The sequence below is a fragment of the Palaemon carinicauda genome, chromosome 10 (assembly GCF_036898095.1).
Source record: "Palaemon carinicauda isolate YSFRI2023 chromosome 10, ASM3689809v2, whole genome shotgun sequence".
Taxonomy (NCBI): Eukaryota; Metazoa; Arthropoda; class Malacostraca; order Decapoda; family Palaemonidae; genus Palaemon; species Palaemon carinicauda.
Genome location: NC_090734.1, coordinates 134,908,880 through 134,922,104, shown reverse-complemented (window position 1 = coordinate 134,922,104; position 13,225 = coordinate 134,908,880). Strand labels below are relative to the sequence as shown.

The 13,225-nt window shown below is 40.5% G+C and overlaps 2 protein-coding genes across 2 annotated transcripts in view; one reads left to right on the top strand and one right to left on the bottom strand.

The window, feature by feature from the left end:
* The window catches only part of LOC137648803 (esterase OVCA2), a 162,439-nt gene that overhangs the window by 112,944 nt on the left and 36,270 nt on the right, over positions 1-13,225 (bottom strand). The window lies entirely within an intron of this gene.
* The window catches only part of LOC137648799 (peroxisomal N(1)-acetyl-spermine/spermidine oxidase-like), a 25,898-nt gene continuing 16,611 nt past the window's right edge, over positions 3,939-13,225 (top strand). The window contains exons 1-2 of the mRNA XM_068381947.1: positions 3,939-4,124; positions 12,635-12,680. Of these exons, the coding sequence (XP_068238048.1) occupies positions 4,055-4,124; positions 12,635-12,680 (116 nt within the window). The 5' untranslated portion in view covers positions 3,939-4,054. The remainder of the gene's footprint in view (positions 4,125-12,634; positions 12,681-13,225) is intronic.

Sequence of the window (13,225 nt, the reverse complement as noted above, 5' to 3'; positions counted from 1 at the left end):
TCGCACCCTCAAACCAGCTTTGATGTCCCGCTGCAAGGATTCCAACTGGTTTACTCAGCTTCCCTGGGTCCTCCTGGGACTAAGCACCACTCCTAAAGATGTCCTCGACGTATAAGTCACGTCGTGGGAAAATTTACTCCATGCCACCAGACTTACAAGCCCCCAGCGAAGCATCACATACCGACAGACTTGCACTCTGCAACGCATGTCTTCCTACGCAACGACACTAGCAACCCATCGCTAACGCCCCCTTATACGGGCCCTTTCCTTGTGATCCGACACAGTACGAAAGCATTCCTACTAAACATTCACGGCAAAGAAGACCGGGTTGCCATTGATCATCTAAAACCTGCTTATCTCCTGCCAGATGACCTGCCTATAGTTCGCCTCTCTAGATCAGGGTGCCATAAAACATGTACAGTATGTAATTTTTGGGGGGAAGCCATGTACCAACCGTGTGTCACACGATCGTACATAGTAACGACATTTCATTTTTTTTATATATTATGCTTGTATTTTTGCTCTCCCCTCGCACTGATAAGGACCTGATATAACATGTCTGTTTTTCTCATCGTTAACTGTCAATTGGTGTGTTGTCGGTTGAACATGAAACTGCCTGTTATGCCCTTTTTGCCTGGAATTTATATATATATAAACGAATGTTCTGTAATGAGGTTACTCAGTTATTTGCATCCTGCCTTTGAGTCACAACCTTCTCTCGGCTCGTCACAATACCAAGGGAGGTAGTGTTTCAGTGTTAGACTATCAGTGTGAGTTTAAGTTGTTTACTGGGGACGCCACTGCTTTGGTTGGGCAAAACAGTAGGGGGGCCGGGCTTGGCCGGCTGACATTCTAGTGAGTATCTTTTCAGATGAAACTGGAACTGAAACCAGACACCTTTAACATTTATATAGTGTTGAGTTTCATGATGAAGAGGGTAAGAATGTTTGAATTAACTGCATACCTTTTACTATGTACAGATTGTTACAGCCTGTGAAGATTTGAATGCAAAGGAGTGTCAGAATTATGAAAAATTAGTAAAACACTCACGATACTGTCGAATCAATAGAGGGCAAATACAGAATATTAAGAAAGTATGGTTTTAAGAGTGATTAATAGTTTTTATAATTAAATTAAAACCCTTTCTAGGCCTTTCTTTAACCCCACCACTCAGCCCCCACACTTTTCACTAACAATTCACTCTACTTAAGAGCAAATAACTCATTTTGATCTTTTTACCACTTCTATGCCTCTTATTCCTCACTCTACCAGTTCTTCAATATTATCCATACAATCCCTTTCAACTGACTCAAAACTTTTTCCTTATTTCACACTCATTCAAACTTCACTTCCATAAAGGAAGGTTAGCTAAACAGCATGCAACATCCATATCTCATGGTTTCAATTCAAGACTTCTAATCTGTTGATATACTTTTCTAAATTACTTACTCCACTTAATGTGAAATTTGCTTCCTCTCTCATCTTACCTTTATACATTATATTTACCACCAAAAAAACTTCCCATATTAACATTTCGGCTCATCTATGCCTCCATAACCTGACTCTTGATAAAATCTATTGGTTAATGATTAATTCAATAAAAAAAAATATAAAATATTTGCCACATTCATTACACACCTCCATGCTGGCTATATGTGAGTAGTACTAAAATGGCTATAGCTACAGCGACTCACCCGGATGCAACTCGTGGCCACAGCGGTTCAACCCGAAGTAAAAAAGCATGGTCATAGCTACTCACCCGGAATGAAACCATGGTCATATTTGGTTACTGTTTACAGAAGTGAAGTATCATTTAAAGTTTTTAGTTTACATACATTGAGTTGAAAGTCGTTTGAGATTTTTTGATCAACAAACGGGTTGGATTTTCGTCGTTAACGTAATGACGTACGTGTTTATACGTGTCCAGGAAGTGTGTTACTATTAAAGGGATTTGATTACAAACATTGACGGGTAGATTATTTGTTGTTATCAAGAAAGGTTTTGAATTTTCGTCGTTAACGTAATGACGTACATGTCTATACGTGTCATGGAAGTGAGGTATTGTTTAAAGGGATTTCTCACAATCACAAAACATTGACGTTTGAGGTCTTCTAGTTATATGAAGTAATGAGGGTTTGTTTTTAACCGCGCTTGTGGTCATTGCAGATTACGTATACAGGTCACGGCGGTTTGTGTACAACCATTTTGCAACAACAGTATTTCCCGTGCAAGGAGACATGTTATGTAGAAGCCTATACAGTAATCTCTTTATCTCTCTACACCGAGTGCAGCTTCCCACCTGCCAAAGGACAAACCCTCGTCTACCGTTGACCGCTTGGGATATTTGCATGGATAGGCCTAAAGCACCTGTCCCAACCTGCACCGGACGCGCACCCACCCACTCATATTTTCACACTCTAAAAGGTGAGACTAGTCTGCGGCCTGCCAGCTGTTATCTCGAACATGAGAAGGTGCGTAAGTTTGCCACGCCATTGAAAGATGACACCACCACGTAAGGAGGTGCCAATGGAAAGGCGAATCCCTCCGCTCAACAACTGAACTGAACTGAGCGAAACCTTAGGGAGAAAATTGGTTATCAATATTTTCCCACCAAATCTCTCTCTCTCTCTCTCTCTCTCTCTCAGAGAAGTCACAATACAATCCTGCTGTGCCGGACATATTTGAGGGATAATCCTAAAGACTTGTTGCCTCATGTGTACTTACACCACCCAATGCCCTACTTTGTGACTCTCGTAAGAGGCAAGTGTATTATTCTCAATAAGGACATTGCATATAAGAGCTTCTTCCTCATCGTAGTTATCTTGAAGGAGGCAAAGTAGTCACTCGGTATGCATCCATAAAAATTAGCTTTATTCCTGAGCTTAGCCATCAACGCAAATTCGATACCCCGTATATATATATATATATATATATATATATATATATATATATATATATATATATATATATATATATATATATATATATATATATATATATCATACAACATATACCGATAAAGATATGTGAGCAGAAATCTCTGATTAATCTAACGACGTTCATTTCTTGATTAATTTTGTTCATGCTTCATGTAATATCTAAAAAGTGACAGCACACCACTTCTATGTTCTAACGAATAAGTAGCGAAATGTACGCCAAGGCTTCAAGACATCACTATTGCGTTGTTTATATTGATAACAACAACAACTAGAGCATCAGTAACAATATCAAAAATTACGTATTAATGATAACAATAATAATATATCTCATTTTATTCGATTGTAGTGCACGGTTTATTTTTTTGATGAGAGGAAAAACAATATACAATATACATTTATTTTATCCCTTTAAGAAATTGAAGAGTTTAATTTTAATTCCTCGGCAATACAGCTATTCAGCTTATCATATTATTTATAAGGTTCCGTTACTGTATAATTTTACGAACTTTCCAAAATGAAATGAAAGATATGTGGATGTTTTATGCTATCCGTATCACTAAAGACGTAGGTTAAGGGGTATATGAAAATTAGTTTCACATACGTCAACTCTTTACTAACTAATATCCTTCACACACGCACGCACACACACACACACTCTTATTTATTCCTTACTCGTTACAAAATCCAGTATTACAATCGAGTATGTTTCTCCAAAATCAGAGTGGATCCGACTTAGTTTCATATCAATGAAAATCACTCAAGCGAAGAGGAATTATTTGGTAATCTCAGTCTTGTCAGGTGTATGAGGAGAGAGTTGAATATGGAAAGAATTGGTCATTCTTTTTTATACTCGGTACACACCTCCACGCTGGCTATATGTGGCAGTTTAAGATAGGAACATGTCTGACAGAAGCAATTAAACAGGTGGCTATGAAAACGAAAAAAATGATCAGTTTGGAGAATAAAAGACCTCGCCGTTCGGGGACTGACTCAGTGGATCCCGAAACGGCCTTGGTGTAGTGTCAGGAAGAATCTACTCCCTCCAGGCAAGGTCTCTTTCTGTGTGTGTCCAAGGCCTTGGTGTGTGTCTCTCTCTCTCTTCCAGCTGCGTGAGGATGAAGCTAGGAAAGGGAACGTTGCTTCTGGGGCAATTGATACCCTTGCTTTCTCTCTTCGCCAGAGCAGGTATGTAAATTCTCTCTCTCTCTCTCTCTCTCTCTCTCTCTCTCTCTCTCTCTCTCTCTCTCTCTCTCTCTCTCTCTCTCTCTCTCTTCATCATCCATTGTAGTCCACAGGACAATGGCCTTAAACATTATCTCTCTCTCATATCATCATCCATTGTATTCCACTGAAGGAAAATGGCCTCAGACATTCTCTCTCTCTCTCTCTCTCTCTCTCTCTCTCTCTCTCTCTCTCTCTCTCTCTCTCTCTCTCTCTCTCTATCTTATATATATCATCAGCATCAACCATAGCAGTCCACTGGAAGACAAAGGCCTCAGATATTCTCTCTCTCTCTCTCTCTCTCTCTCTCTTATATATATCATCAGCATCATCCATTGTAGTCCACTGGACAGACATAACATTTTCTCTCTCTCTCTCTCTCTCTCTCTCTCTCTCTCTCTCTCTCTCTCATCCATGGTAGTCCACTGAAGGACAAAAACCTCTCTCTCTCTCTCTCTCATCATCCATTGTAGTCCACTGAAGGACAAAGACCTCTCTCTCTCTCTCTCTCTCTCTCTCTCTCTCTCTCTCTCTCTCTCTCTCTCTCTCTCTCTCTCTCTCTCTTATATCATGAGCATCATCCATTGTAGTCCACTGCAAGACAAAGGCTTCAGACATGTCCTTCCATTCCCGTCTGTTTATGATCTATGACAGTCTACGCTCACAAATTTTCTTAGTTCTTCAATCGCTCGTCTTCTCTTCCTTTCCTAGCTTCGTTTACAACCTCTATGGACCAATTATGTTATACTTGCTGACCATGTCCATTTCTTTTTCTTACAAGTTGTTCGAATATCCTCTACTTTAGTTTGCTTTCGTATCTATGTTGCTCTATTGCTGTCTCTTAGTGTTACTAACATTATTATTCTTTCCATAACTCTTTGAATTGTAACTACCTTATGTTCTAAGGCTTTGGTGAGGCTAACTTTTATATATATATTTATATATATAGCTCATATATATACATACATATATATGAATATATATATATATATATATATATATATATATATATATATATATATATATATATATATATATATATACAACTCACATATATACATACAAATATATGTGTATATATATACATACATATATATATATATATATATATATATATATATATATATATATATATATATATATATATATACATTAATATATTTATATATATACACACACACATATATATACAGATCATATATATACATATATATATATACTTTACATACTGTATATACAGATTATATATGTACATATCTATATACATTATATAGATGATCATGATAAATACATATATATACATATTATATATATATATATATATATATATATATATATATATATATATATATATGTGTGTGTGTGTGTGTGTGTGTGTGTATATATATGGATATGTGTGTGAGTGTGTGTGTGTATATATATATATATATTAACAACAAATCAATGGAACGTGTGGCGATTTCTCAAGGTGACAGCAGGGCGGGAGGAAAAAGGAAACGAAGATTGGCCAAGCGCTTTCGTGTCATTATTACACCTCTTCACGGTCTTAAGACCGTGAATAATAACACGGTCTCCTGTCAAATATATAAATCATCATCATCTCCTCCTACGCCTATTGACGCAAAGAGCCTCAGTTAGATTTCGGCAGTCATCTCTATCTTGAGCTTTTAAATCAATACTTCTCCATTTGTCATCTTCTACTTCATGCTTCATATATATATATATATATATATATATATATATATATATATATATATATATATATATATATATATATATATATATAAATATATATATAATATATATATATGTATATATATACATATATATATACAGTATATATATATATATATATATATATATATATATATATATATATATATATATATATACATATATGTATATATATACATATACATACATATATATATATATATATATATATATATATATATATATATATATATATATATATATATATACATATACACACACACACGTGTGTATATGTAATCCTTCCAGGAAACATCCTTGAAATAAAACGGTCCAATTCCCGGACCCTTCAATTATCCCTTCTATTTCAATGCTCACAGTCGTATCTGAAACCCCTTCATTAAATCAGCTATAAATTGAATGAATTTTATAGTCGCCAACAACTCTCATCGTCGCTTCCCACAACGCCGACATATTTCCTGTACTTGTATTCGTTGGGTGTTAATGCCAGAAAACCGCAACTCAATCAATCAATCAGTTTATCAATCAACTCATTCAATCAATCAGTCATTGGAGGTTATATTCAATTATTCTTAATTCTCGTTTGCAATAAATGAAATTAAGTTCTTCAGGTGTCCTGTACTTGTTTGCCAGAAAACCTCAACTCAATCAATCAATCAGTCATTGGAGGTTATATTCAACTATTCTTAATTCTCATAAGCTATAAATGAAATTAAGTTCTTCAGGTGCTCCTTCTTAATCTAATAATAATAATAATAATAATAATAATAATAATAATAATAATAATAATAATAATGATAATAACAATAATAGTAATAATAATGATATATATATGAGTGTGATACAGTATTACATATGTGTATATATACGCGCACACATTTAAATATATATATATATATATATATATATATATATATATATATATATATATATATATATATATATATATATATATAGAGAGAGAGAGAGAGAGAGAGAGAGAGAGAGAGAGAGAGAGAGAGAGAGAGAGGCTACATATAAATATATCTGTCTACCTACCTATCTATCTATCTATCTATCTAACTATATATATATATATATATATATATATATATATATATATATATATATATAGATAGATAAATAGATATATATATATATATATATATATATATATATATATATATATATATATATATATATATATGATTTAATCACTAAACTCTCATAATTTACCTACATTCCATTATCAATCCACAAATATGTTTTACAATCGAATTCACTCTTCAATTACACTTCAGATAATTGCATTAATCTCCTACATATATGTATTTTTCTCCTTCCTTTTCCTACGCGCAAAGCAAATTTATATATACCACCTTCCTTTCGCTCTACTGAAACTTTTAATCCAGTTCCAAAGTTTCAGCAAAACACCTTACGCCTCCCCTGTCTCTCACGCTTTTAATCTATTTTGCATAAAATTCGCGAGATTAGACTTTTACCCATTTCGTCATTATCGAGGTATTCCTCCAAGCACGGAGCTAGTATTTGTGTAAGATCAGATTAATGAAATAATGCATAAGAAGGTTTATATATCCAAACATTGTAATTGCTAAGGAAAGGAAGAGACCAAAGGTTTGGGGAAGTGTGACGAGCCGAGAGAAGGTTGTGACTCGAAGGCAGGATGAAAACTTTATTACAGAACATTCGTTTATATATACATAAACTCCAGGCAAAAAGGGCATAAAAAACACAACAGTCAATTTCATGTTCAACCGACACCAACCGGTTAAGTTAACGGTGAGAAAAACAGACATGTTATTTCAGGTCCTTGTCAGTGCGAGGGGAGGGTGAAGAAACAAGCATAATATATACAAAAAATGTACGATCGTGTGACACAGGGTTGGTACATGGCTCCCCCCCCCTAAAAATGACATACTGTGCATGTTAAATAGGGCGCCCTGATCAAGAGAGGCGAACTGTAGGTGGGTCATCTGGCAGGAGATAAGCAGGTTTTAGACGATCAATGGAGTCTTCTTTGTCACGAATGTTTAGTAGGAATGCTTTCGGACTGCATTGGATAACAAGGAAAGGGCCCGTGTAAGGGGGCGTTAGCGGTGGCTTGCTAGTGTCGTTGCAAAGGAAGACGTGCGTTGCAGAGTGCAAGTCTGTTGGTATGTGATGCTTCGCTGGGGGCTTGTAAGTCTGGCGGCATGGAGTAAATTTTCCCACGACGTGACGTATGCACTGGAGATCGTCGGAGGAGGTTGCAGAAGGAAAAAATTTGGCAGGGACGACCAATGGGTCGCCATACACCATTTCAGCTGCCGAGATGTCAAGAGCGTCATTAGGAGTGGTCCTTAGTCTCAGGAGGACCCAGGGAAGCTGAGTAACCAGTTGGAATCCTTGCAGCGGGACATTAAAGCTGCTTTGAGGGTGCGATGAAAACGTTCAACATTTCCATTGGCAGTGGGGTTGTAGGCAGTTGTCTGATGTAGGGTGATGCCCAGGAGATTCGCTAATGATGTCCACAATTGAGAGGTGAAAGTGGTACCCCTGTCAGAAGTAATATGCTCAGGGATACCAAATCTTGCAATCCATCCTGAGAGTAACGTTTCAGTTTCCATGGGAATGGCCTCAGGACAACGAGTGGAGCGGTCGATGATGGTAAACAGGAAACGATGTCCTTGTGATGTGGGTAGGGGGGCTACAACGTCAACGTGAATGTGGGCAAAACGACGCTGAGGTTGAGGAAAGGTGCCCACTCCTGAATCCGTGTGTCGATGTACTTTGGAAGTTTGGCAGGAAGTACAGGTAAGGACCCACTCCTTAGCATCCTTAGAAATACCGTGTCAAATGAACTTCGTCTTCAGCAGCTGGGCAGTAGAACGGCACGAGGGATGTGAAAGGCTGTGAATGACATCAAACACCTGTCGGCACATGGGAGCAGGAATTCAAGGTCGCGGTCTACCAGTACTGACATCACAGAGGAGGGTGGTGTTGGAGTCGTCGAGGGGGATGTCTTCTCAACGGAGGGATGTGCAGAATGTCCTACATGCTTGATATTCTGGATCCTGTCGTTGGGCTTCAGCCAAGGCGTTGTAATCCAATCCCAGTTGAACGGCAGCCAACATGTTTCTTGACAGGGCATCGGCAACGGGATTAATTTTCCCAGGGACGTGTTGAAGGGTGCAATTGTATTCAGCCACGGCACAGAGAAGTCAGCGTTAGACTGTCGAGTGAAGGCGTGCACCAGAGGCATGTGGTCTGTGCGAATGACGAAGGGCGTACCTTCTAAGAAATGGTGAAAGTGATGGGCAGCCAAGTGCAACGCCAACAATTCGCGATCGAAGGTAGAATAACCCGATTCTGCCTAGGACAGTTTTCTGCTTAAGAAGGCCAATGGGCAGGGCGAGCAGTTGACCACCTGTTCGAGTACTGCACAAATAGCAAAGTCGCTGGCATCGGTGGAGAGAAGTAGAGGGGCATGCGGGATAGGAAAAATGAGAGCTGCAGCGGTCGATACGGCCTTCTTTGCATTGCAGAAGGCCGCTTCTTGAAGGGGACCTCACTTCAGGTCTTTTGGCTTGCCCTTGAGGGAGGCGTAGAGGGGAGCAAGAGTGGCAGCAATGGCTGGCAGAAAACGATAATAATAGTTGATCATGCCCAAGAATTCCTGCAGAGCTTTGACGGTTGAGGGTGTGGGGAAATTCTGAACGGCAGCTACCTTCTCAGGGAGGGGATGGACTCCTTCAGGAGTGATGCGGTGAACTAAGAACGACACTTCGTTGGCGCCAAAGGTACACTTGTCGTACCAGACTACAAGGCCGTTTTGTTGCAGGCGGTCGAGCACTATGCGCAGGTGATGGAGGTGTTCTTCTTTTGAGGAAAAGAACACAAGTATGTCCTCCACATAACATTCACAGAAGGGGAGGTCCCCTAAGATGCCATCCATGAGATGCTGAAAAGTGGCCCCAGCATTACGAAGGCCAAAACAGGAGTAATTGAAGGTGTATGTACCAAACGGAGTAGTGATGGCGGTCTTGGGGATGTCTTCTGGGTTCATAGGCACCTAATAATACCCGTTCAGGAGGTCAAGCGTGGAGAAAACCTTCGCTTTGTGCAGGTAGGAGGTCACGTCGGCGATGTTTGGGAGGGGGTAGTGATCCGGTTCTGTTTGCATTTTCAGGTGCCTGTAATCCCCGCACAGACGGAGGGAGCCGTATTTCTTCAAAACGATGAGTAAGGGTGACGACCATGGGCTGGAGGCCTTTTGGCAAAGCCCCATTTCCTCCATTTCGGCAAACGTCTGTTTGGCGGCTGCCGATCGTTCCGGTACTAGACGTCTGAATTTTGCGAAGACTGGGGGTCCCGTCATCTTGATATAGTGATAAATACCGTGCTTGGCAGGAGCCGTGGGCGTTTGGCGAAGTTCTGGACGGAAAACTTCCGGGTACAACGTGAGGAGGTGGGCGTAGGCATCAATAGGTGGGCTGATGTGGAGAGCGAGGTTGGAGGGGGCGGGTTGAAGAGGTGTCGACAAGTACGAGTCTGCGTTGACAAATCGTCGGTGGGCGACATCGACCACAAGGTGGAAATGAGAGAGGAAATCCGCGCCGAGGGTTGGCAACGTGACGTCAGCAATGAGAAACTTCCAATTAAATTTACAATTTCCAAACGATAATGTGAGGTTTTCATAACCGTAGGTGGGTATCGCAGATCCGTTGGCAGCTACCATGCTGATGTCGGCAGACGTAGACAGACTACGTCGTGTCCTGAGGAGTTCCTTTGGCAAAAAAAAACGACAAGCACCCGTGTCCACCAAAAATCGCACGCCCGTTCCTGCATCATGTAAAAAGAAAAGATTAGAAACACGGGAGGCCACCGCCACGAACGATGGCTTACTTACACATTTTTTGGCCACTGACAATCCTTGGCACATTTCTTCGTGGCTGCCCCGAATCTGTAGTGGTAGTAGCAAAACTGCGGCTGATGGGCGGTAGTATGTGACTGTAGAAGTCGTTGGTTAGGGCGCGAGCGAGTAGTGTGTGATGGGTGGCTTTGTCGCTGCTCCGGCTCGTCACGGGGTAGGTGTGTATGTCCTACGGCATTCACGTCACCTTCCGTTGACGTTGAATAGGCGTCCTATTTGTCAGGAGTGGAGGTGTTGATGGAGGTCTTGAAGATCGTGAAGTGGCTGTACATAAAGGCGTCGGGTTTGGTCATCAAGTCTTTTATTGGTAAACTATCGACATCGGGTATGGCAGCGCATACAGGTTCGGGTAAACGGCGTATCCAAAGGGCACGAAGTAGGTTCACCTCACGAGGAGAGCCGTCTGCGGCAGGTTGCAGGCGAGCGATACTGGTCATTTCCCTAAGGGCGAGCGAAGCCCTTTAGTCCCCCAATGGTTGTTGAGAGAGCTGAAAAAGCTTTGCTATACGGGCGGCTGGCGACAGCGAGTACTGCTGCAGAAGGTATGTTTTGAGGGCGACATACGCTATTAGGGTGTCTCCTTGTTAATAAAGCCAGTCGGATATTTCCGGGAAGGTGTCCTCAGGCATCGCCGCAAGAACATAATTTGCTTTGGTGGATGAGCGAGTCACGCCTTTGATGCGGAACTGGACTTCTTCGCGCTGAAACCAAGCAAACGCCTCTCCGCTGGAGAACGACAAAAGTTTCAATGGAGTGGCGCCAACTTCCGTAGAGTCCGCCATAGTACCAATGACGGAGGGGTGGGGGGGTTATTGTGGAAGGCGGGAGGAGCAAGTCGACTTCCGGGGTCACCAATGTGACAAGCCGGGAGAAGGTTCTGACTCAAAGGCAGGATGAAAACAACTGAGTAACTTTATTACAGAACATTCCTTTATATAGACATAAACTCCAGGCAAAAAGGGCATAAAAAAAAACATAACAGGCAATTTCATGTTCAACCGACACCGCACCGATTAACAGTTAACGGTGAGAAAAACAGACATGTTATTTCATGTTCTTAGCAGTGCGAGGGGAGAGCGAAGATACAAGCATATTACTGTATACACAAAAAATGAAATGTCGTTACTATATACGACCGTGTGACACACGGTTGGTACAGAAGCTTGCTGGAACCGTCTCTCTCTCGCAACCTAGAGGACGGGAGTTCAAGCCCTGCTCAACCTCACCATACTTGTGAGCTACGGATGGAGAGTTTGGGGGAACCTATAGGTCAACCTGCTGAGTCATCACCAGCTATTGCCTGGCCCTCCCTGGTTCTAGCTTCATGGAGAAGGGGCTTGGGCGCTGTCCTGTCCTTGCCTCTGGTCCTCATGAGTGACCTTTAAACTTTTAAACAGCATTTCAAGGGGATTACATAATATGCACCCTTCATAATAAACTAATATCGCATAGCCAATTAGTGCGCTTTTATCAATTTACATCACTCTCCATAATGATTAACTTTCCAAACTATTACATACTATTGTTAGTTAGATAACTCCAACCATTCTTCTTCACCCACCTTCCCTATCAGCTAAAAAACCTTCCCTAGACAGAAAGACATTCACCCTAATATTAAGTTCCATAAATCAGATGAATATTGTCTATTTATGAAGACTTGAACTATGCTAACGATTCAAATTCATATTTCTAAGGCTTGTAACAAATGATAAGTATTAGATAAAACAGCATTCTGATCCATTTGCCTTCTCAAATGATCTTCAGATACATTCAATGACATTAAATCGTTTTATCCATCCTAAAATGCTCTTATTTGTTGTTTCAACAGAACCAGCCCACGTATGTGATGGCATCTCAGGAGACTACGACACTTGGTGAGTTATCCTTAAAATTCAGAGCTGTATTGTGTCTGACCCTTTTTGAGTACTGTGGAACCTCTACACACGAACGTATCTACATCCGAATTTTCCAACATCCGAAGTAAAATTCGAGCAATTTTTCGACTCTACACCCGAATTTTATTTCGACACACGAAGTAAGCAATTTTTGTCGTACCGGTTGTATCCGAATTTTTCGACACGCGAAGTACAATTCGAACACGTTCCTACTCTACACCCGAATTTTTTTTCGACACCCAAGTAAACAATACCCGTACGCGTAGACGGTACTCATAGCGCCGGATGTATTTTTTATTTCCGCCGATAGAAGGCAGCACTTCGACCTTGGAGGGACCCTCAATTAGCATGGCTTGGGTCATTCCTCTGTTCTTGTCAGCTTCGTGTGGTTGTGCGCTGTGCGTTCTGCTATTACAGTAACTGTATTTTAATCGTGATTTTTTGGGTACATCCTTTTACGGTTTTTTACGTAAAGCATGGGTCCTAAAAGGCTTAGTTTCGCAAGTGGTAGCGGTAGTGGTGAG